Source organism: Meleagris gallopavo, chromosome 2 (genome assembly GCF_000146605.3).
Source record: "Meleagris gallopavo isolate NT-WF06-2002-E0010 breed Aviagen turkey brand Nicholas breeding stock chromosome 2, Turkey_5.1, whole genome shotgun sequence".
NCBI classification, from domain to species: domain Eukaryota; kingdom Metazoa; phylum Chordata; class Aves; order Galliformes; family Phasianidae; genus Meleagris; species Meleagris gallopavo.
Genome location: NC_015012.2, coordinates 105,677,798 through 105,703,581, shown reverse-complemented (window position 1 = coordinate 105,703,581; position 25,784 = coordinate 105,677,798). Strand labels below are relative to the sequence as shown.

At 44.5% G+C, this 25,784-nt stretch overlaps 1 protein-coding gene across 1 annotated transcript in view; it reads left to right on the top strand.

Annotated features, from left to right (window-relative positions):
* The window catches only part of PINX1 (PIN2 (TERF1) interacting telomerase inhibitor 1), a 59,454-nt gene extending 41,308 nt beyond the window's left edge, over positions 1-18,146 (top strand). The window contains exon 7 of the mRNA XM_003204612.4: positions 17,187-18,146. Within this exon, the coding sequence (XP_003204660.1) occupies positions 17,187-17,786 (600 nt within the window). The 3' untranslated portion in view covers positions 17,787-18,146. The remainder of the gene's footprint in view (positions 1-17,186) is intronic.
* Positions 18,147-25,784: the final 7,638 nt, after the last annotated feature.

The window sequence follows — 25,784 nt, the reverse complement described above, 5'->3', positions numbered from 1 at the left end:
CAATCAACTATGTTTCTATCCCAGCAAGCCCCAAATAGCTTCCTAAATGCAGCTCAGATAATACAAAGTGGATGTAGGCCCCTTCAGAGGCAGAATGAATGGGGTCCCAAGAGTAGTATGATTAACCTCATTACAATCTCAACTTTCTAGTTCCCTTCTAGTCCCCATGAATCAGATGCAAATTGTACCCTGCAGAGTTGGCTAATCTGTCATCTCTAGCACACTGACAATACCTATCCAGGCCTTATTCTCTTCTAGTATTTAAAAAATCATCTCACAGCCTTTCATATACCTATCTTCCTTGCACTGATACCAACACTCCAGGAATCATATTATTTTAAAGACAAAAGCGCAACTGCTGGTGAAAATTGCAAGATCTTTTCCCGAAGCACTGCAAATGTGAGACCAGATTGAATTTGCTGAGAGTAAGGCTTTTCTTCTGTCTTCAAACTAGTGATGGACCAAAGGTGCAAATCGTGATAGTTTTGATTCAGTATCTCCACACCCAGTGCTCAGGCTGCAGGGAGCGTCCCACACCTTGTGCACAGCTCACCCTTCCCCTAGACTTTGCAAAATGAGATCAGCTTCCCCTCTGTGAATCAGTCTTACCTTCTGCATTAGCAGAACCTCACTGTGTCTGGTTAGGTGATGTGCTGTGAACTGGGGCAGAAAATACAGAGGCAGAAATTTGGGCCACGGTTCTAACCACTCTTCCTTCTTGTGCTTCTGAGAAAGTTTCCCTCATTCACAACACAGAACCATTAAGGTTGGGAAAGATCACTCAGATCATTTAGTCCAACCATCAATGCATCTCCAACGTGTCCATTAAACCATTAAACAGTTTGGTCCTGTTTAGATCTAACAATGATGAATCATTTTGAGACTTTCTCATAGAAGGAATACTATTTTTTGCTTCGAGTTTTACTCACCAGTCAAGAACCACTGGGTAAAGAAACTTTCCATTGGTTTTCTAGCCTAAATGAAAATCAAGAAGCTGTTGGTTCAACAAAACTGTCCTTTTCTCAGGAGCCTGACCTGCAGCTGCAATTTATCACCCTTCCTCCACATCACTTGGCCACGGTTACCCAGTTCTGATGCACAGCTTGGGGAGGCCATCACTCATCTCCAAGTGCCCAGGTTGAAACAGCGTGGTAGGAGCTGTTGTTACGTGAGGCACATCAGCTTTTCCGTGCCCCAGGACATTTGGGAAGCTATCCCCACCATCTTCTACTCGCTTGCCAGAGATTTCATGACTGTTGGTAAATTCCTTAGTTACCTGAGAAGCTGTTGCTATAGAAAATGTCCTTTTCTGCATGTTTGTACCGGCTTGTCTGAATGAGTGTCAATAGCAGCATCTGACTGGGCAGAAAAAAGCCTGTCAGTATCTGCCTTCTGATGTTAAGCTTGGCAGCAGCTTCTTGTAACTGTGGCAGGGAAGTAGCTGTGGTGGCCAAATTCTTTCAAAACTCAGATATTACCTGCTTGGATGTTTAACTCTTTCATGAGATCTCTGAATCTCGCCCTGTTCTGTTTTCAATTTGTTGGCATCAACATCTTTGAAGGAGAAAATACAAGTTCATAGAATCATAGAATGGCCTGGGTCGAAAAGGACCACAGTGCTCATCCAGTTCCAACCCCCTGCTATGTGCAGGTCACCAACCAGCAGCCCAGACTGCCCAGAGCCACATCCAGCCTGGCCTTGAATGCCTACAGGGATGGGGCATCCACAGCCTCCTTGGGCAACCTGTTCCAGTGCCTCACCATCCTCTGGATGAAAAACTTCCTCCTCATTTCCAACCTAAACCTCCCCTGTCTCAGTTTCAAACCATTCCCCCTTCAAGTTGATCTGGAACTGCTATTCACTTGAAGGATGTAGCTATTAATCCTTCTCTTCTGTGTTTCTCTGCATTAGGTTTCCTTCTATAGGAAGTAGGTGTGGAAGGAACCCATCAAATCCCTTTTTCTGTAGGTGTGATCAACTCTGTATCATTCTGGAGAGATGTGTATAAGGAAGCAATGATGTATAAGAAAGCCTGTCTTACAAGAACTCCACAAACTGCACAATTTATGTGCTCAACCAAACGTGGGAAGACTTTTCCAACTCCTAAGCTGCATCTTTGTTGCTACTATTTAAGATCATTATTACACCAAGGGGAGCAAAACGTAGAGGTAACATTGCTCTTTTCTTCCAACCTTTGACATTAAGGCTTCTCTGGGAATCATAAACCCTAAGTCATACATTCTTACTTGTAGTCTTGGTTAGTGTTTTTATAGCTTCTGGCATACCAAACAGAGAGATGTGGCTGGCATATTTGCAGCTTTTTTCAATCATGAGCCTAAATTGCTAGCTTTCTACTTAGGGCAACTTCAATGTGGCCAGCCCTTAGTGTGAACCAGAGGAAGGCTCAGACTCTGAATCCATAGTATGGCATCTTATCATTGCCATGACCCAAAACCAGCATTTTGCTGTGTCTGGCCTTTCCTCTGGACATATTTTAGGCAGCTAAAACAGTACTAAATGGCTTTTCTAGTTTAGAAAGTGTGCGTGTGCAGGGTGGGGGATGATGCTGTATTGGGTAGAGGTGGCTGGAAGGGAAGCTTGCTGTGACTTTGAGTTATTAATTTCTGTTGAGTTATTGGATATGCCTGTGCTGATATAACTCGTTCCTCCTTTTCCCTCCTGGGTCCTGGTGACAAGTCACCCACATCAATAAATTCCATCCAAAGCTCTGCTTTGACGTGAACAAGCTATTTCTTTCCAGTACATCCTTTTTGTGTATTTTTGGAGAGGAACCCTTTCCAGTCCTACAGTACAGACAAGACAAGACTTGGCTCCCTCCCCCACTTATAGTCCTCTAATACCATTCCAGTGGTCTTTCATCTCCCAGACATGCCCATAACCTATGAGAGGATGGACAACCTCCCTTTCACATTGCTAAAGGAGGGATACGATGGGGCTGGTTTGTGCAGTGTTTAACAGTGTGTTGAGCGGGCTTTGCTGCAGAGGACTCTGCTCCTGAAGTTGTACTGTTATTACTTTAAAGCAAGCTTGAATACACAGACACAAGAAGTGTAACAAGAATTCCCAGAGCAGCATCCTATGGTGAACTCCTCCTGAACCTCAGCAAGCATATAAATCAAAGTTTGTATTTTTTAACTGCTATAGATGAGCAGAACACATGGGCGAGACTGTTAAAGAGAAGAGAATATGGTCTCTCTCCGGAGAGTTGAATTTGTCCTACTGACTCCAGGCATAACAGGATATACAAATGGTTCTCTTTCACTGCTCTGTTTTAATGTTGATTTGTTTGTAGTCTGCCCAAGATATTAATTGGGGTTTTACAAGTATAAAGACAAAGGTGTCTGCCCTGAAGAACTCACTAACGAAAAACACGACTGCACAGTGTTAATGCACAGTCAAATTTTCTGCCTAATGAACCAATCGCTTTGATAAAATCTCTACCTCCTAGTGAATTCTCAGCTTTGATTTTCCCCTTGACTCCCATCTTCTTTTACACCTCACTTTGTTTTCTTTTTCCCTCTGTTTTAAGTTTTGGGGGCAGTTTGCACTCCAGTCAACATTTGACGGTGTCGCTCCTGGAAGGGAAGTGAATCACCGCTTTCATTAGGAGCAAACACAGTTGGTTTGGTGTTGCAACTGTATGGATATTAAAGCTGAAAAATTGGAAGACCCTGGCCTGACACGGGATTGTAAGAGGAACAGTGGTGCGTCGTTAGCTTTTAATCCCTTCAACATACTGCGGTCGATAACAGGTTGCAACATGGATGTTAGTGCCTACATCTGCAATGTAGTTGAACAATTGCTCCTTCTTAGGGATGCGTTGGCTTCTTAGTACCTGCCAAATTGTGTGGATTTTTTTTTTTAATTCAAGAGGTGTTGATTGCTGCAAAAATGGTCATGTTGATGGTTGTCATCTGTGTTTTACCCTCACCGCTTTGATTTGTGTCTTACTGCCTCCTTTCCAGAGGTGATTTGCTCTGCAGCAGAGGTGGTAAAACAGACTTTTCATCTTCTCCTGCACAAAATCAGCCAGTTTGTTTAAACTGTTATCAGTGATGCTTTATGCTGCCGTTATTGTCTTCTTGTGTCTCCTTGAGCCTCACTTCCATGTAAAATCCAAACCTACCTGTTAGCACAAACCACGTTCTCATGAAGATGGATATGCCTGAGAAACCAGCTGAAGGATAGTGTGCACATGGATTAAGGGTAAGCAGCGCTGGCACATTTTAGTTCATTGCTGCAGGCTTTCGATGCACAGAATTATCAGTGGCATTAGCAGGTTGGATGGACTGCTGAAATATGTACTGACTTCTAATTTTTATGTTATCTAATGTTAGGTTATCTTTCACCCTTTTACTGCCATGTCAACTACCTGCGTTGCTACCTCATTTTTAGCCTGATTTCCAGGAAAATTAAATATATATGATTATTCAGTTCATCTGTTCCCTCCTCCCTCACTGATTCCAGCCATGTTACAGAAGGAGACAGCAGCCTTAGAAGTGCTACATTCCTACTCTTTGTGAAAATAAATGGTCACATAAAGAGGAAAGACAAATTGTTTTCCCAGCTGGGCTCGACTGTATTATTAGACATCAGAGAATCCACGCAGAGGGAAGCCATTATGAATGTCGTAACCACAGGAACAGCTTCAATCAGGACTTGCACTTCAGTAGTTATGGGGTCATCCAGCCACAAGTTGCAAAGCCACAGAAAGCCTCGTTGCTTTGCTCAGAGCTCCTACAAGAACACTCTTTAAAGTGAAATACGTAGCTCGGATCTTGGGGTAGCTGTGACCTCTATCTGTGCTTGGAATGACTTCTTTAAAAACTCTTGGCTCCTCCCACAGCTTTTCTTAGGGCATTAAGTGTGGGGTAATGAAAGGAAGGAGTAAAACTGAGCTGGCATTGCTGAGTCACCGTTGAGCTTTGAGGCTGGCTGACTTGGTGGAGCTCTGGATAGAGGGACCACCCAGCTTCTGCAGGTAGCAGAAGGGATTACAGAGGGCTCACGTAATGAAAGGAGAGCTGAGTGGTAGGATGATTGACTGAAAGGAAGTAAATCCCAAGCAGAAAGTAGCTTTTAAGGGTGGATTGTTACAGAGTCTAACTGGGGAAATTAAATCTTTGAAGGCTTCTGCACTTGCTAAATGCTAGGCCGCTCAGGTCTGGTGGGCAGAAATCTTTTTTCCTCCTTTCTCTACACCATTTCAGTTCTCGGCATAAGGAAGTGAGAATTTCAGGCCTGTCTGGTTTCCATCTGCTTCAGCATGCTCAGGTGAAGTACTTTGAGTCTTCCAACCAGGATTTGAGAGCCTGACCAACATCACATCGCTCTTAACAGCTTTGTGGGATGTGGCTGAGGGGCTGGAGACAGCACTGTTTGCCTTTGCATCTCCTCTTATTCGTAGACAACAGAACATTAGGAACAAATGAGACACTGGGAACAAATGGATCTTTCCTTTAATCTGGCATTTCCTCCCAAATCTTCTCTTCATTTTGCTGCTTGTTCCTGGAGCAGTTTTATATTAAACTGTGCTAAGCATCCCATTCCCACTCCTTTTTCAAAGCTCCTGTGCCAGGAGATGTTCCAGCTTGGAGCACACACGCTCCCTGCGGGACTGCCTACCTGTTAATTATTTGTATTGTTTTGTACCCACTCATGGCTTTACCCTGCAAGTCCCTTGAGGCACAGGTTTTGTTTTTTGTGTGGTTCACTGGGCAACCACAGAGCACTTTGCTTCCCTTCGGGCATTACATGAAGCATTAATAAGAAAATCCTAGGAAATCTATTTGGAATTACAGGAGCGGGGATTTTCTCATTGTCATTTTTAACATTACTGCTAAATCTTTATGCAGCACTATGAAGTTAATCCTTAGCGTAATGAAAGATGTGTGTATATAGTTTTGACCTGAGTGAGCTTTATAAGTACTCACCAAAATAGATAGAAGGTAAGGAGGAAGAGCAAAGAAGGGTGTGAAATAAAGGCTGTAGCTTGCAAGGTGCAGAAGTGGGAGGCAAGCAGGAAAAGCAAAGCAGAAGAGCAAAGGTCAGCCGTGGAAAGCGAGCCAAAGGAAGTGAAGCCTGATGAGGGATTTGAAGATGGAGAGTGAGGCTCTTCACTCCCAGAGGAGGAAGGTGATGTAAGCCCAAGAGCAGTCTGGATAGATACAGATGTGAAATAAAAATAAACTAAATGCTTGCACCTCAAATGGTTGGGAGATAAAGCTGTAAGACCCATGAGCTCTTGCTGCAGAAAAGCTGAGATAAAGTCATGATCCATGAGAGTACAAGCCATCTCTACATCATATGGTTGTGTGTCCGTATCAAAGCACAGGACTTGGCTTCCTTCCTTGGATGGATAAGATTTTCTTTGGCATTGAAGGAGGCCTTGGTAGTGTGGACACTATACGTACTGATCTAAGCTATTCTCTCCTTAAATTGCTTGCATACATAGGTAAAAACATGAGTTGTTCTGTAGGTCGATGGGACCTAAAGTCTTCCCATTTCACAAACTCACCATGAAAATGCCCTGTCTTTGTTACAGGTCACAGCAGACATGCTCTGTCTTGCTCCAACTACGAGGCTGCATGCTGGCACTTGTTTCCATGGATTACCCATGAAGTAGTAGCATCAACTGCTTCTTGGCAAGCTTTCCACCTGCTTTGTGGCTGAAATAATCTGGCTGTTTACTGTCATGTTCCCCGGAGGGACCATCTTAATGTAGTATTTCAAGACAAGGTCAGCTATTGCTGGAACTAAAAGCAGCATTTCAGAGTATGGCCACCATTACTGATGTAGTCTAAAAGGAGATGTGAGGAGATTTATTCATCCTCTTTCCTGAAGGCTGTTCTTCCTCTGTACATCTCAAGAGCCGCCTTTATTCTTCCCAATAACAAAGCCAAACTGACTCTTCCTTTTCTTTTTCCTTTTGTTCATCCTTTTTTTTTTCTTTTTGCTTTCTTCTTTCAGGTTTATAAGAAACCCACATCTATTGGTTTTGGCAACTAATAGCCAGACTTCTTTTTCAGTACAAGGGGACAGAGATTGCACTGAAGAGACACGTAATGCTCTTTACAACTTCTAGCAAGTGTGCAAAAGGCTGAACTATCCATCCTGTGATACCTCAGGTACAGTCCTGGTATACCTCAGGACTGAGAAATAGTTTGTTTCTTGCTGAAATGTAAAGCTTCCCTTGTTAGGACAGCAACAATCAGTGCCAGTCCCTTCTAGCTGCTGTGGGAAGGAACACCCAGGAGCAAAGGTTGTGTCCTTGTCTCCTCAAGCTGTTTTTCCACAGTAAGTGATGTCACATCTGAAGTTTGTGTTGCATCTTGCTCATGGTTACAGTCATCCTGTCTTTCCTTCCTTTGATACTCTTGTTGCCAAAGTTAATTTAGATCCAAATTATAAGCTTTTCACCTCGAATTCTGTAGCTTATTAACTGTAGGCTGCTGTGTAAATACTTACTACTGGTAACATTAATGAATGTGGAAAAAGTAGCAAAGCCTGTAAATCCAAATAAAGTCAGAACATCTTATGTCTTCTTTAAAGCACAGTCTTCACCTTTGCTTTTATGCTGCTTTGGGGTATAATACGTGCCTCCAGGATCTTGGAAGCTAGCATTGCAAGTGAGTACAGAACAATACAAGTCTCTGCAGAAATGTTGCTCTGATAACTTTGCTTTTTTGGCCTACATTTCTCAGTAGTTATTATTTGTTAATTATGTTATATAGTGCTCACATGTGGGCTAATTGCTTCCCCAGAGAACTTCCAATGAAATGATGGACAGAACAAGGGCAGGATGTTACACATACCAGAAAGTAAAAGGGTAAGGTAGGACACGCAGGCTATACGGATGGTTAAGCACTTAGTTCTGTGTTTAAAACACAGTACCACTCTGAAGCGTGCTGTGGGAGAGTTGGGTTTGTGGGGAGAAAGCATGGGTGCTAATTTGAATTGATCTATGGAGCTGACTTGTAGGAATAGTTGTGTAAGAAAGAGCCAAAACTAAAGGCAGCAATGAAGAAAGATGCAAAAATGTATGGGAGAGGACTACAAGGAGGTTGGATAGAGCTTATTCCAACCCCCTGCTGCAGGCATGGCCACTAACCTCCAACTTAGCCCAGGTTGCCCAGGGCCCCATCCAATCTGGGCTTGGAAAGAGGAGGTGGAATGCAGAGCTGTACCCTGACAATTCTTAACAACAAGAACAAGATCTATATGAATTATAGGGCTGCATGAGCGATGTTCCTTGGAAAAATAAAACCCTTTCCTCACAGACACTGTTTTCTTTGGTCCTTAATAGATGGGAGAGAAGAAAAAAATGCATGCACATCTGTGGGATTGTATTTCTGATTTCAGCTCTCTTATTCGTGATATTTCTGTTCTTTTTCTGCATCTGTCTTTTAGCCTGCCTGCTTTCAGACAGGAGGGCTTTGCTGGTATTTATGGTCTATGCTGCTCTGAATCGTAATGTTCTGATTCATTTTCCTGTGCTGCAAATACTTCTTCACACCTGCCTAAAGGAAAGGAACCAAGTCCCGATGAAGGCACGCTTAACAAATAAGTGACTAAAAAGTGACACAAGGAGGTATTCTCAGCAGCTCCTCTGCCACTGCTTGTGCAGAAAAACAGGAAATATCTGTACCCTTGCACGAAGGTCTGACTTGATGTTGATACATGGGTCAGCTCTCTAGCATATTACCCCCTCAGAGCAAAGAAGCAGAAGAGTTTCAAGTGTGTGTGTTCCTTTTGAGAAGCATTTTCTAAGGGGAAGGGGAAAGGATTGAAGGTATGGCCATTTAAACTATCTGCTTTGAAGGCTCGTAGAAAAACTCTGCTTACACACAAGCAGTCCTTTCTGGGTTTGTTATTAGAAAGGGAATAGAAGAGAAGTTTTGCTTAGGTATTATCTTCAGATTTCAGAATGCATTTAGCAGAAGCCAAGCTGTGATGCTGATTGTGCTTACTGTTACTACTTCTTTCACTCTCTGGGTATTTCCAATAATTTTAATGGTATCCTTTCTCTCAGCATCTTAGTCTGCATTTTACATACTCCTTGCTAGTACCTTTGTTTCTATTCAGTGTGGCTAGCCAAGCCCACTTGTTAGTTCCATCTGTTCCATTCAGATTCTGTATCTGTGGGGTATAGGAAGGAATCCTTCATTTGGTAATTGAGAAGGGTTTGGGCTTCTGAAACCTGATTAGAAAGGATTAAAAGCAGCTGCCCGTGCCACTTATTACAAAAGGCTAATGAAGAGTGCCTAGGGAATGACATGATAGTAGTAAAACAACCGTGTGAAGAAGTCTGGTTACTTCTAAGAGTTCCTTACAGTGCTGCTACCCTCTGGATAGCACTTATAATGGCTGTCTGGCCACTGGAATTGACATTGGAGTCTGGCTGTGGGATAAAAAGACCAGGCTGCACTGATTTCATTGCAGTCCTGCCCACTCCTTCAAAATCCTGTATCTGAGAGTGTCTATGGGCATATTGCAGAAAAGACAAAAATTGCAATGTGTTTGTTCACTGCTAAGTGTCAAGCTGCATAACACAGAATCACAGAATGGCCAGGGTTGGAAGGGACCTCAAGGATCACGAAGCTCCAACCCCCTGCCACACGCAGGGCCACCAACCTCCACATTTCAGAGCAGCCCAGGCTGCCCAGGGCCCCATCCAACCTGGCCTTGAACACCTCCAGGGATGGACGGGGCATCCACAGCCTCTCTGGGCAGCTGTTCCAGCACCTCACCACTCTCTCTGTAAAGAACTTCCCCCTGACATCCAACCTAAATCTTCCCTCCCTCAACTTAAAACCATTTCCCCTTGACCTGCAGTTATCAACCCTTTCAGAGAGATGATTCCCCTCCTCTTTGTAGGATTCCTTTAGGTATTGAAGCACAGGGAAATGGGAAAGGAACATCCTTGCACATCTGGGTTGCCTCTTTCAAGGATCTCAGAGCACTTTATAAACACTTCATGAAACTTGTAGCTCTGCTGCAAGTTCCACATAGGTGCTAAGGCATGTTTGGAGGCATTCAAGACCAGGCTGGATGTGGCTCTGGGCAGCCTGGTCTGCTGGTTGGTACCCCTGCATATAGCAGGGGGTTGAAACTAGATGATCATTGTGGTCCCTTTTAACCCAGGCCATTCTGTGATTCGGTGATTCTATATTTGGCCTTTTTTTGGTAGCCTGGGCCGTAGCACAAAACCTGTCTGTGGTTTTGCACCAGCTCTGTTTGTAGCTGGGAAGGGAACTTGGGAAACGTGACCTTCCCAGTGCTGTGCTTGTTCTGCTGGACCGAGCTTCCTCTGTTGTTCAAGGTGAGAACAGAACAGTTAGAATTGATTGAGATGCTTCTGGGAAGATGAAGTCACTGTGTTTGGATCTCTGTGCCGTGCCAGCAGAGAGATCCTAAGGGAAATCTCTTCCTTTAGTTTTGTTTATATTCAGTCTAACACACAGATGTAATTTGCAAGGAAATGCAAAGGAAGAGAGGTTTTGCTGGCCTCAGCAGTGTAGCTAGAGCGAAATGAGATGTCACAAGGATATCTAAGTCTCTCTCTTTCAAGAAACAAAAAGGATTTTTCTGCTCTGCGGTGTGCTGACTTCTTTTTAACTCTTTCCCTGCGTGCCTCCCACCCTTCTTGTGTGTCACCTCCATAGCCCATCACAGGCTGTGTTCTGCTCGTGGACTTCACACACTGTGGTTCTTTGCTGAGACGTAAATGAAAGCTTTTTTTCCCTGAAAAGTGTGAGAACAGTAGGAGGAAGTGGGTGCTCTCTGCACAACACGGTGTCGGGGCTCTCAAGCTGACGTTAGAAGTCCAGGTGTTGTAACTGCCAGCATTGTGACTCTTAGTGCTGTACGACTGACCAGGATCTGATAATGACAGCTGGAATGAATCCCCATGGCTATCATTGTAATCAAGTCCCTGGCCAAAATTTAATCCCTTGCACTTTTGCAACCCTGTTGCTTCCTGTTACGCTGTTGTTCTCAGGCTGAAGGCAAAACCTGGCTGAGTGTTACAGCTTCTTGGATGGCTCCTGTTTCAGTGATGGAAACAGGCTGGAATCCAATACGTTGTACAGGCAGTAGAGGTGTATTGTTGATATGACAAGCAAATGGCATTTTGGATGCCAAGAGATGGCGTTCAGCGAGTGAAATAGCAGCTTTCTGTTTTAGTGATAGAAATGTGTGAGTTATACAAATCAGTGCCAACGCTGAAATTGGCCACTTGCTGAGGTAGGGGGTGAACCTGCAGCATGCAATAGAATAATAAAAACAGAATTACACGAAGGTCTGGGAGAATTTGGATGCCATCATAACGAAAACACATCACCACCAAGTTTAATATTGAAATAAAAAATGGAGTCAGCAGACGCAGCACAAGTGTACTTGAACACCAAACACCTCTGGATTTATGTAGTAGATGGCAATGATTGCTGCTGTGTGATGATAAAAACAGGTACCTGGGAGCACTGAGGAGCCTCTGCCCTTGGAGGTTCTCACAGCTCAGCTGGAAGCAGCCATAGCTGCCCTGTTCTGAGTTGGCCGTTGGCTTGAGTTCACTTCCAACCAGTGATTCTAGGAACAACCCCAAAATTGTTCCGAGCAGAGATGTGCTACAAAATTCCTTACCTTTAGTTGCAGCAGAGCGTTCTGCCTGCTCATTTCTTGCAGATGGAGGCAGCTGTAGCAAGCGTGGATCCTAACGCCTCAGAGAAAACAGGTTTTCTTAAAAGAGTTTTTCCTTGTCTCTTTTCCATTAGTTGCTTCCTAACCTCACTCCTTGTCCTTACTGATTAACAGACAGAATTGATGGTTCGTGTGGAGTACAGTAGTTAATATCCAACTGAAAGATCTCCACTGGTTTCCCTGTCCTCTAGCACAGAATTTATTTTAATGGAGCTGAAGAGGAGAGTTTTTCTGAACAGAAGTCCTTTGAAGAAGTGCTGGCCCAGACACCTGTTAGACATGTAGGACTTACATTTTGTTTCCTCTAGGTAGATGCCTTGCTCTATTGGCACTCAGTAGGAGAAGTAAGATTGCAACTTAACCAAGAAATCAAATTGCATCTCCTTTGTTTTATTATTATTATTATTTTTTTTATTTATTTTATTTTTTCTCATGGTATCAGAGGGCCATAAAGTGCTTCTAGAGCCCAGATAGCCTGTATTCCATTCTGTAGAACCATAGAATACCCCCATTTGGAAGAGACCCACAAGGATCATTGAGTCCAACCCCCAGCTCCACACACCACCACCCAAAATCCAAACCCTTTGGCTGAGAGTGGTGTCCAAATGCTGCATCAACTCCATCAGCTTGGGGCCAAACTAGAATTAACTCCACCTAATGCTTTCCTGCTAGTTTTCAGAGTTGCTTTTGGTGGTTGAGGCTCCTGGTGATTGAGGTTTCATGTATATACTGACAGATCCATCCTGCTAGCAAAAATCTGTGGTTTATATCTTGTCACTTCTCTTCTCCATCATAAGCACAGGGGAAATTCTCTCCTTTTCTTGGCAGCAGCTCTTTCTGTATTAGAAACCTGGTATCATTAGCTCTTCCTAAGATGCTGTCTGTAGTATACCAGTCTTAATCATGTGAACTGAAAAAGTGAGAGCCTCCTGGGTACCCATTCTTACGCCAGAATCGACTTCAGAACTGATGGTTCATGGCCTTATTTATGCATGTATTTATTTTAATCCTGCTTAAACTCATCGTGCTGCAAGTCTTTGTTCACTCTCCTGCCCGTTTGATCCCAATCCAAATGTTTGTGCTTATACTTAATTTTAAGTTGTCAGCTCCTTAAAGCAAGACTGTCATCCTTCATGTCTGCAGAACTGCAGAGTGATTCTCTATTAATAATCTGCCATGCTTCCCTGCATTACAGCTAGTTGGAAAGTTACAGCTCAACTGTGTTGGAAAGATACAGGGATGCCCTGGGTTGTTGCCTGTCAAGTTCTGCTCACTGCATGGGGGTCCTACCAGCATTGAGGAGCCGGAAGAACAGGAATAGAGCTGGATTAAATTAATCGTGTTGGTATGGTTTCTCAACAAGAAAGTAATTAATCACTGTGATTCACTCAGGCTGTGGAATGGGGGGTGGCAGTGTAAAGCTATGGATCATCATGTGATCGCCTTGCAACTCAGGCTGGAGATTCAGCTTCTGCTTCCTTCACCTAGCCCATTTTCTGTAGTTTAAGTGAGAATCTACTGAAATTACAGTTTAGCTGTACTCTGCCTTTATTCTTGGCTCTTCTGTACTTTTCCTTTTTGTGTCATTTTTGTCAATTTGTGCGAACAAAATGACTTGTGAAGCAGTACACCCTCATTTGCAAACAAGGAAGCAAAGGCATGTGAAATCTCTTGACTCCAGTAATTGTAGTTCATATCTGGCAGATCTTAGACTGTATAGTAGATTATTTTTTTTTTTTCAATTCACCTATTTTGAGCTTCAAATGCTAAGAAATGCCTGCGGTCTGAAGAGGAGGAACGTTTCATTGAATCAATCCACACTGCAGCCTGCTCCTGGTGTGTGTGTACTGACACCTTGCTTTGCTCCAGTTTGCTTTTTATGTTGTTGTATTTTGGGGTGTTAATTCTTCAGCCCAAGATCTCAAAACTCCAAATACGTTTGGCTTTGAAACTCGTCTGATTTCATGAGGTATCTGCATACCATTCTATTGCTGCCAAACTTTCTTCTCCTTATGATGTGAATCCTTTTCAGCATATAATTTACCGTATGCCATATTTTTTCCTTCCCTAAATAGCTATGGCTGAAAGATGCTCTGAGAGTACAGTGCCTGGGACATGCAGTCCTGATCCTGCACGAATCGAGAGAGCCAGGGTTTCACTCCACGAGTTTGGTGTGCTAGCTTAATGATTAAATCAGCATTGTGTGTATAAAGTGAAGAAAGCAGGCAGAAAAAAACCAAACCTGCTAGTACTTACAGTGCTTTATTTTCCATACGTTCAACCAATTGCATAAACAGATGATGTTTACTGAGGACTTCTGGCTATAATTGACCCTCATCTTTTCCTGTGCACTTCCCAGCCTCTCCTCGAATTTTCCTATTGTTTCCTCTTAATCACTCCACACTTAACACTGCTTTAAGCGGTGCTTTGCTGCTGCTTTGACCATCCTACCAACTCCCTGCAGACTGCTGTTCCCAACTCCTCAGCCTGATTTTGTTGGCAGTTGAAGAACTCAGGACACAAAGATAGCTCTTCCAAAGTCTTCAGGCCTCCCAGCAGTTACAGCAGAATTGCTCTTTTCCTTTTACGAGTTCTTCACTCTTTGGAGCAGGAATCTTCCCTCTCTTCTCTCGTACAGTTGCTTGTTGGAGGTTGCAGAAATGCAGTATTCATTTAAGTAAGTCTTATTTTTGGAATTGCATAAGCTGCAACTCTTCTATCGAGAGGTGGGAGAAGAGCCATGTTTAGAGTTCCAACTGTGCTCCCATGGCTACTTGGGCAGGAACATCACGGAAGGGGAGCACTGCTGGCACGTAACAGCCCTTGTGGATGATTTATGGCTTTACACAAGCTTTTCCTAAACAGAGAGGTTTTCTAGAGTTGGCACCTCCTCGTTTGTCTCCATGCCCTGTTGGTTCTATGTTCGGTGACCCGTGGTTATTAAAATTCTTATCAATAAAGGAGTTTCTGAGCAAGGTTCTGATTTTCTGTGATCATGCGTACCTACTGAACTGAGCTTAACCAAAGCAGTGCTATTCTTTTTTTTTTTAATATGCCTAATGTATCTTATAAAAAGAAATGTGTGGAGTTCAAGTAATATTTGCCTTCAATTACAGTAATTAAGTTGTCAGGACTCAAAGTCACCAAGGGAATGAGAAAATCCTTTCCTGGTTGGCCAGGGAATAATTGGTGTTCTGGTGGCCAGTGCATTTCACATCTTGGGGTGGGGAGGGAAACGTTCTGGCTGGCATCTGCAGCAGAAAACCTGGGAGACTGTTTGTCATTTTGCAATGCAAGATGTCAAAATCCTTCTGTGGGTAGAAGGGAAAGGAAAAGAAAGTGACCTGGTTCACTTTGCTTTAGCAGGGCATCTATTTTTTGATCTGCGTTGGAGCTGGGATGTGTCTCTTATAACAAGACAGTGACTACAAGTGTAGCCTGGTCCATTTATTCTGTGGATTGTCTCTTGTCAAGCTTCTGCTGCATCTCCCCTTTTGAATGCGTGCCGTATTTATGTGTGCAGGCACGTTATGTGTGTAGGTACGTGTGCTTTTTTCCTTGATGTGAAACAGCTCTTTGTGGACTCCTTCATAAACTTACCTGACGGTATTCCTGCAAGAAAAGTAAATCATTTTGATAAGTGTCCACACAAACATTACTGGAATCTCAAGTGTGGCGTTGCTTTCGTTCCACTGGAATAGCTCTCTTGAAAGCCAACGTATGAGGAAATCGCTGCTCGTAATGCATCACTAATGACACAGAGCTGTGCATTCCTGCTCATGTGAGTAAAGGTTATGGATATATGAAGAGTCAGACCTGCAAAACCTTACTTAGAAACCCTCACAAAACCCATGTCGGCTTGCAGGTGAAGATCTAAAGAGAACCAGATGGCAGATCTGCACTATCATGCAGTAGCTATAAAGTGCTGTGATAAGTGCTTTCATTTCTGTGTTAGCTGCTGGCCTTCGCCCTGTGCACTGGTATATGCACTGTGAAATACACCTGCTCTGATTTGCTTGCATTTTATATCAGTACACAAACAGGATACGTGGGTAGAGTGGATGCTCCCATCTGTATGTGCTTTTATGAATGGAAAAAACAGTGCAGTATTTCAGTCAGTGTAAAATGTGGGGCTTTTCTAAAGGTCATCTGTGGCTTTTGCAGAGGAGAAAGCCATGCCACAAAGGGTTAGTTCTGAGTGCTTCGATATCGGTGAGGCTCCGGGGAGACCTCAGTGTGGCCTTCCAGTGCTTGAAGGGAGCGGATAAACAGGAGGGGGAATGGCTGTTTGTGAGGGTGGGTGGTGATAGGACAAGGGGGAATGGTTTTAAAGTGAGACAGGGGAGTTAGGTTAGACCTTAGGAGGAAGTTTTTCACTCAGAGGGTGGTGAGGCACTGGAACAGGTTGCCCAAGGAGGCTGTGGATGCCCCATCCCTGCAGGCATTCAAGGCCAGGCTGGATGTGGCTCTGGGCAGCCTGGGCTGCTGGTTGGTGACCTGCACATAGCAGGGGGTTGGAACTACATGATAACTGTGATCCTTTTCAACCCAGGCTATTCTATGATTCATTCTGTAATTCTAATCCATGTCAACAGGTCTGCATTTCAGCTGCTTTTTTAGCGTGTTTGTTTTGCAAGCCAGAGATAACTTAACAAGTTATGTATTTCATCTTTTCATCTTGTTGTGTCTGTTGCTTTTTCAGAGTCAGTTCTCCTCGTGCCACGCATAACATCCAGCTCAATGGCTGTAGTTTGCTTTTTGTTTTATGTTTATTTGCGAGGCACTAGGTTCTTTTTATAGTCGCTCACCTGCAGCTAGAGTTCAGCAGCTATTTATTTTGTGCATGCAGAAGCCTTGTAAGATCTAACCTGCGATGTTGTTTTTGCCATCTGATAACGTATGATCAAATGGAGCATGTTCAAATAACAACGTCTAGGACACAATGACAGTAAACCAGCTACGAAACAAACATTTCTAAAGATCAGATAAGATGGATGAGATGCATCAGTGCTGGATTACTCTACATCATAAGTTGTTGCACTTTGCTATAGGAGGTATTCTAGGGCATGGGATTTCCTCTGTGCCACAGGCTAACTGGTCATACTGCATTATTTTTTGTGTTATTCTGTATCTTGGAGAGACATGTGAGAGAAAGTGAGTGTAACACACAGTGTGTGATAGTGTTATGTGTAACCTGCATGAGTTGCACAGTAGGTAAACAGTAAGAAAACGAAAACAACAGAAAATCATATCCCCTTCCCTACCTGAAGATCAGAGAATCGTAGAGTAGTTGGAAGGGACCCATAAGGATCATCGTGTCCAACTCATGGCTGAACAGCCTCACTTCTGCCAAAGGCAGCCATTAATTTTCAAAGCTGCGTATGGTTTTAAGTGCTTCTTGTATTTCAACTTCGTTTAAGGCCATTGTTTCTCTTTCTCACTCCTGCTCCTCCTTGCTCCCCTGCAGGACGAGGCTACTGATGCTGAGTCTCAAGAAGAGAAGCGTGGAAGCTCTTGGCTCTCTGAGTCTACAGACAGTGTCAATACTGTGAAGAGTGTTCTCACTGTCCAGGAATATTTTGCCAAGCGCATGGCAAAACTGAAAGGATCCCAGAACGAAGCAGAAACAAAGTTAGATGGTTGCTGCCCCACAGCAGAAGCAGCCTTGGAGATTTCAGAAGAACTGAAAACTAAAGCCAAGAAGAAAAAGAAGAAGCAGAAGAGAGATGAGGCAGAGAGTACAGAGCACTGTGAGAAACCACAAGGGAAAAAGTGTAAGATAAGTAGTTTGAATGGGAAGGAACTGGATGCTCCTTTAAATGAATGTCACTCGAGGAAAAAGAAAAGGAAACATAAGGAGCAGCGTGATGGGGAAAGCATTAGTTGTGATGAAAATATGGGTGATGGAGAAATTTATATGGGAGTATCTGATGGGGAAGATCTCAGCGTTGAGGACTCTGAGGCAATGCAAAAGAAACGCCGTAAGAAGAAGCACAAAAAGCAAAAAGAGGAGACAGAGGAGTGCACTGAAGGGACGCAGAGAAAGAAAAAGAAGTGCTGCAAGTAGGTTTAACTGTTTGTGAGTCAAACTGAGACAGTGAGGTGATTTGAACTTTATCATGCTTGATGAGGAGCCTACGTAAGCACCAGCCAGACATCGTGTTGTAATTAAGTCCTGAGTACACCTGAGCTCTTCATCCAACTGAAACCACAGATTGTGTTTAAATATAGCTCCTACAATGGGGCTGAGAACACTGGGACAGGCCAACATGAGCTTCAGTGCCATTTAAAATGTATCCACATATGGGGCCAAGACTTGCATGGCTACAAATCATACAATCACAGAATGGCTTGGATTGGAAGGAACCTCTAGGATCACGAAGCTCCAACCCCCTGCCACATGCAGGGCCACCAACCTCCACATTTCAGAGCAGCCCAGGCTGCCCAGGGCCCCATCCAACCTGGCCTTGAACACCTCCTGGGATGGACGGGGCATCCACAGCCTCTCTGGGCAGCTGTTCCAGCACCTCACCACTCTCTTGGCTACAAAGCAAGACTTGATATAAAAGAAAAATCATTATGCTTTTCCAATTTGGCAATCCTAAGGTTCACCTTCGAGGTTGTGCAGGAATTGTGTTTTTACACAAGCAGAACCTGTACCTCCTTCAGCCCAGATTCACGCTGGTGTGACTCCATTTCAGGCAACAGTAAGCAAAGTCAGGGTTGGTTTTAACCACTGCACTTAGGACAGTGGTAAATGGCCACCTGCTGCTTCACATTGACTGATGTCCTACTACTGCCTTTATTAGTAAAGCCACCATTGTTTTCACTTCTGAAAGCTCAGCTCCTGGGAACAGAAGGGGTTTTGCAAAACTGGATGTATTTTTTTCACTGATTTTTGCAAAGTTATATGTAATTTTTTCATTGATCTCCGTTTACATACAAAATGAACGTTGTTTCTTCCCAAAATACTTGAGTCCAGTTAAAGGATTATGCTTAAGTGTCAGTACTAAAGAATGAAATAAAATAACTCCCTTCTTTCCCTATCCAGTAGTTAACTATTGTCAAGCAATATTAACTTTGAAACACAGCTACAGGAGCTGTGCCTTTATGATCCCTATCTAAATCTTTGGTTCCCAGGCAATATTCATGGTACTCGCAATGATGCACCTACATCCCATTCAAAGATGTCTTGGCTGAGCAAAGTTTTGTATGAAATTAGGAGATCAAATAGGTTTTATCTGCAGTAGTATTGCATTTACGCGTTGAAACCTTGCAGTTTACATTTATAACCAAATGAGAGCCTGTTCCTCATTGTAAACCTGGAAAGCAGTAATGAGGAGCTGAATGTGGTTTGAAAAACATTGACAAGACGCAGATGTAATATGAAAGAATTTCCTTCAGCTGCTTTTATTGTCCATCGGGGGAAATGCAGCCCACAACACGTGGCCCACATGGCTTCAGTTGTTTTTAATTGCAGCTGAACTGGACTTCTCACTGTGTAAGCTGTGTTGGTTTTGCAAGTGCACCTTTCTCATTCATTGCAGCAAGATGACTGTAGTTGTGCAGTACTGTCAGGGAGAGCAAGCTGCTTTTCCCTGTGCTCCCTGCTGGGGTGCTGGAAGATTTTAACCCTTATGGCAGTTGCTTTTCAGCACTATGCAAATATTAGCCAGCATGATGCCACTGTGCTGGCCTTGTCCCCTGCCTTCCTTCGACGACGTATCCCATAAATACCATGAGATTGCTACACTTGGGATGTGAAAAAAATTATCTTCTCAATGGGAGAAGCACCAAAATAATGTTTCACGTTATATTGAAGCATCTGTGTGTTAAAGCAGCCCTTCGAGTTCCTTTCTCACTATGAGTTGGAGTTTTTATTTGTCAGTAGAAGCCCCGCCATGTTTCCCATAATGCTGTTTTTAACTTCTAAGGAGCTGAACCTTGTGGTCTCTTTGGAATTTTAAGTTTAAAAGTTGCTAGTAAATGAGTAGGCTTTCCTTCTCCCAGTACTGCTGGGTTTGTTTGCTTGTTCTATTAATCTTCCATGAGTTTCTTCGTGCTAATTCCTACGGAAAGCATTTGGCCGGATTCCAGTGTTACAGAAAGAACAAAAAAGGAATAAATCTTTAAATTTATGGTGCTATTGCTGTTAAGCACAATATGCCCACGATTTCAGTCTGCCTCAGATTGAAATACGGGCTACAAACGGAAGATTCTCTGTTTGTACAAGAAACGGGAATTTCACTTTTTCCTGGGAAATGGGGGATTTTATTTTAATGTGCCTTGGGCAGAACACGGGTGGTGGGGGGAAAAAGTCCTTCCCAACATACTCAAATCTGAAAGAAGTGACTCACATTGCTGCACTTCTCTTTGTATGTTAGTGACCAACCAACTCTCTATCACGCAACCGGAAGCTCTTCATGCCAGATCATAAAATCACAGAATGGCCTGAGTTGAAAAGGACCACAACGCTCATCCAGTTCCAACCCCCTGCTGTGTGCAGGGTCACCAACCACCAGACCAGGCTGCCCAGAGCCACATCTAGCAATGGTGCCTTCCCACATCCAGATGATGCCTTGTGAAGTGGATGACCAACGCTGCAACTTGTTTCAAAGTAATAAATAATTGTTTTTGTTTATAGTGGGCTGCGAGTCCAGCTTTAACCAAACGGTTTGGCAAGAAAGTCGTTTTAGAAAGAGTAAGAATTACATCATTACTTGGGTGGTGAAATTAGCAGATGAGCACAAATAAATGATTTGGGTTTATTCCCACAAAAGCTGGACTTGTGAATAGCGGTGTCTTCTGTTATATGTCATACCCACATATTGCAGCACGAATTTAACGTGCCTCCACGTGAAATTACCCAGGCAAAATGAGTGCCAGTCTGCTTTTGCTTCCAGATTGAGAGTGATGCACACACAGCATTGGTGCTGCATCGTTTTCAGTCTTTGACTAAATAGTTTTCCATGTTGGTGATCCCAGGTCACCAGAGACGTAGAAGAAAATGACGCTTTCTCCTGAGTTACTTGCGGGTGTGGAGTTGTTCCTCACTTTGAGCTGTGAAATTAATTATTGGTGCAACGCCTGCTCCGTGGCAAGCCACATGAATTGAATTGCAATTCTGTGAACGACAGTATGCTAACTTTTGAGTCTGTAATCGCCTGAAAAGTAGAAACCACCTCCAAGTACTTTGTTACCAAATCGAACCAAAGTCTGCTGGAGCTGCAGCTGGACACAGGGTTTGGCTGGCTGCTGCTGCTCCAGTGAGGCACCAGTACAGGCTGCACAGAGAGGCAGTGTTGCTCCATCCCTGCAGACAGCCAAGGTCAGGCTGGATGGGCTCTGAGCACTGATGGAGCTGTGGGTGTCCCTGCTCAGTGCAGGCAGTGGGACAGATGGCCTTGAAGGGTCCCTTCCTACTCAAACCATCCTATGATTCTGCTGTTCTGGAGATGCAGGATTGGCACGAGCACCACTCCTCCAATTTCCATCCAAGAACTGGTTGTTGGCGCTATTAAGCACAAGTTTCAAAATAAAAATTAAGATTCAGAACTTCATATCCTTATGTCTGTGTGAATTTCAGCTGAGATGCAGCTGCTTTGTGAAATGTAGGAAATGCACTCAGGGACCCATTCAGTTCAGCATCTTGTTAAATTAACGCAGTTTTCCTTTAAGCAAAAGACAGTGCTCATTCCAGTGCTCATTTCTTTCAAATAAGCAGCTCTTGGCAAAATTAGCTGAATGCACCAATGTAATTAACCAATTTTCTCTTGTTTAAACACACAAGACTGAAATTCTTCAAGCACGCACCTTCAAAAGGCACCATTTACGTCACGAAACCTCCAGACCTGCCAGCACTGAGGAGAGGAAGGAAGCTGCAAGAAGAGAGGAAAACCACACAAAGTCACTGGAAACACTGCATAGCATCGTGCCAGCCTTAGAAAAAGACCTGGCAGCAATGTGTCCTCGAACAGTGTGAGGATTGCTCACATCTGTCTAGCTCCTGGGCACGGGGCTTTGCTATGAGGCTGTGAATCTCAGCCACAGCCTTTGCAGAGTGGTTGGATGGCAATAAGGGCCGGCTTGTCCAACTTGTGGCCCTGCGTAGCTGGCAGTGTGGTCACCTCCATTATGGCAATTCAACTCAAAAGGCTGATGGTGATGTCTCTTGACCAGGCTTCCACAAGCCCTCTCTTAGCAGAGGGAAAGATCCTTCACTTCACAATCACACCTTATTGGTGTCGTCGCTTCATGGCAGCGCATCTGTGGGCTGTGGAGGATGTTGGTGGGATGGCAGTAGACTCTGAACCTTGCCACCAGTGTCCCATGATGTGTTGTTGCCATGTGACAGATGGCAGCAGAAGGGCAGTCTGACAGAACAGGCATGGAAGTGCTCTTTTTATTGGTTGGAATTTCCATGGAGATAAATAGGAGGCATTACTTTCAGAGCAAGCCATGTCTATACAGACCAGGACAATTCCTCTGCACTCAGTGCAGCCCAGAGGAGCCAGAAGGCCGGCAGCCATCAATAAGGGTGTTGTCCCTCTGCTTATACCTGGGATAAGCAAACTTGTCTTTCTGTAAGCAAACTTTTGGTGTTGTGGGGCTGGTAAATATGATGAAAAGAAAAAGAAAAAAAAAAGAAAAAGGGTTTGTGGTTGCAGCAGTGGGAAAATTGTCCCGTTGCCAAAGTGAAACTCCATTTCTCAGCAAGTCAGAACTTAAATTCTGCTTCTGAGTCACTCTTGAGTTTTGTGTTGGATTTTTTTTCCCTCCGTTTGGATCAATTTTTAAAGGTGAGGCAATTCTGCTGCCCCCTTCAAACCAACCCAAATGTATTTCAGGCCGTTAATGCTGGATTTCAGAAATGGTGCTGGTGGAAATACTGATCACTGTGTGCTGAAACGTTTTCACATTTTACATCTTTCTCTGCAAAGGGAACTCCGTGGCATCTCCCAGCAGCCGGACAGTGCCTGGATGGGAAGGAGGGAGGGGGCAAAGCAGCCTCTGCACAACCACCCACGGGGAGGAGGGTTCTGTCTGTAATTAAGGAAGATGCGAATATTGAGCTAATTTAGGATTTGTGCTTCCTCACACGTTTTTTTCTTCATTCCAAGGTGGGGGGTGGGGAGGTTGCTTCATGAAAAGGGAATCGCCTTTTGGAGTTAAAACACCAAAACGGGAGATTTTTTTAGAGAGTGGTTATGGCCTCGGCGACGGGGATTCTCTGTGCCACCCCTTGGGAGCTGCTGCCACTGTTCCCCAGGACACGGGGAGAACAAAGCTTCCTTCCCCCCTTTGTGTGCTGGCTCTGGTTTAGCTCGGCAATTTCCCCACTACCAAATCCCTGCGAGAGCTCCTGCCTCTTCCCGTGCCCCAGATACAGGTGAGCGTCGTGCTGCAATCCAGGAGGTAAGCAGAAAATAAAGTCCAGAGGAGCTTTTCCCCGACTGCTGCTAATTACCCCGTGCTGTCGCAGGGAAGAGGTGGCATTTTCACATGGCCTGGCTGCCTTTATGTAACGCGGCGCTGCCTACAGGACAGGTTTAACCTGCATTTTCAGTAGGGCGCAGAATGAAACCCATCTTACTAATGCAATCAGAATGCCAGGTGCTAAAGGAGAAGGGGGGAAAAAATAATAAAAGTGCTTCTTATTGGTCCGAGAGCCTCCGTGGATTTTTTCCTTTCCTCTCATCCTGGAATTGCAACGCAGGACAGACTCAGCCACGTTGTGCCAATGGATTCCGATGGGATCCATCCATTCCTTTCCTTTTCCCTGGACAGGATTTTGCTGTGAAAAAATCTCCTGGTCCCCAAGGCCTTGAGTGTAGAACTGGTGGTGCTATCATAATGACTGTATCCAGGCCTCGTGCATCCCAAGAGCTTAAAATAATGCTGAGCAGCGCAACGTGTTCAAAAGAAAAACAGCCTGAGTTTCAGTGTGTTTTAACTCCTACTAAAGGGAAGCCTAAAAAAGAGGATGTGGAGGGTTTTCTCCCTCAGTTTTCCAAGAGTTTGGTCTTTGGGTCTTTGTTTGTTGGGTTTTTACTCTTTGGGTTTTTATTCTTTGGGTCTTTGCTCACTGGGTTTTTGCTCTTAGGGTCATTAGTCTTTGGGGTTTTTATTCTTTGGGTCTTTGCTCATTGGGTCTTTGCTCTTTGGGTTTTTATTCTTTATGTTTTTACTCATTGGATTGTTTCCTCTTTGGGTCTTTGCTCACGGGATTTTGTTATTGGGTCTTTGCTCACTGGGTTTTTTGCTTTTTGGATCTTTGCTCATTGGGTTTTTGCTCATTGGCTCTTTGCTATTTGGGTTTTTGTTCTTTGGGTCTTTGCTCACTGGGTATTTTGCTTTTGGGATCTTTGCTCATTGGGTTTTTGCTCACTGGGTTTTGCTCATTGGGTTTTTACTCTTCAGGTCTTTGCTCATTGAGTCTTTGCTCATTGGGTCTTTGCTCATTGGGTCTTTGCTCTTCGAGTCTTTGCAACAAGTCTTTGCAACAAGTCCCAGCCTTGTGTAGCCAAGCACTGGAAGATGTGGTCCCTATGGAAAACTGTATGGAAAAAAAGGGGAGGAGAGAGACGTGGACCAGTGCAGCATTTTGTGGTGGAGTCACCATCGCTGGGGGTGTTTAGTTAACATGGAGATGTGGCAGTGAGGGATGTGGCTAGTGGGCATGGTGGGTATGGATTGATGATTGGACTTGAAGGTCTTGGAGGTCTTTTCCAACCTCAGTGATTCTAGGATTCTATGATTCCCCACTGCAAAACACACAGGAGTGGGTCCTTGTTGAGTCCCAGCACTTTGAGCTGTGACATGAGGCCAGCATGGCTCCGAAACCCAGATGAAAGGCGATTGCTCTGCGTGTGTCAAGGTTTTGTCAACCTATCCCAAGCTCAGGAAATCTCCTGCTCCTTTTAGATCGAAGAGAAGTTTGCTTTCCTGTTGTATTCCCAGATAACACAGCTCTGATCGAGCCTGCGTGTAAATAGCTTAATAGATTTAATCAGTTCCTTTGGAAAATGCTTCCGCGAGGTTTTTGGATGGTCCTGGGGAGCAGCAGCGCAGCAATGCCACAAACCAGGAAACCCAGACAGATCACAAACCTCGCTTCCCATCCCCTGCAACCTGCCCAGAGTCAATAGGAACACCCAGGCACGCGGATCTACCTGCACAAACACCCTGCCCTTGGATTTTTCCCCTTCTCTCTGCATCGGGGGCAGCTCGAGGAAATGCCTTCCCCTCCGGCCCCAAAGCTTTCTGGCAGCTCAGGGAGGAAATCCACCATCAGTCAAAGCCAAGCCCATGTCAGGGGGTCAGAATCATAAAGGAATCAAGCGGCTGAAATATATTCCTCAGGGCTGAATTCGGCAAGGGGTCTGGTTTGGTCCCATCGTCTTCATGCCGGTTCTAAGTCCCCACTGGAACAGAGCTCCCCAGAGTTGATTTTCCTGCACCAAAACGGGATTTAGGATTTGTTCACGGGGTATATGGCGATGTGATGGTGGTGCTTCCATCCCATCTGGGCTTTGCACCACGACACACAGCAGTGAGAAGACCATAAAGGGTCATGTTAGTCCCCCACCTCCCGATGTCCCAGAGGTGAGCAAGGAGGACTTAACGGGGATGCTGCAGCCCCTCTGCTGTCCTCAGCTCTGTGTGACCCTGCAAAACTCCCGACCAGGTCCCAGCTTCCTCCCATAGGAGGGAAGTGGGAATTTGTGGTAATGGGGTGAGAACACACAGCACAGATGCCACAGCACAGATGTATGGTTTGGGCAAGAGGGCTCAGCTTGCAGCTCACCAAAACATTAGGAGGGGTTTGAAGGAGCCAGCGGTGGGGGGGGGAGGGGAAGGGTGGGGCACTTCTGGGGCCATTTTCGTTTTTCAAACCCCTTTCACCCCTTCCCTCTTCCCTGTGATATATCCCACGCTCCCATCCCTTCTCCCCGCTTTTCCACCGCTTTGAAGGTGTAGGTGGGAGCCCAGCTCCCCCCCATCTCCCGCCGTGCAAAGCAAAGTACAAGAAAAAAAAAAGAAAAAGAACTGAAATTCTATTATA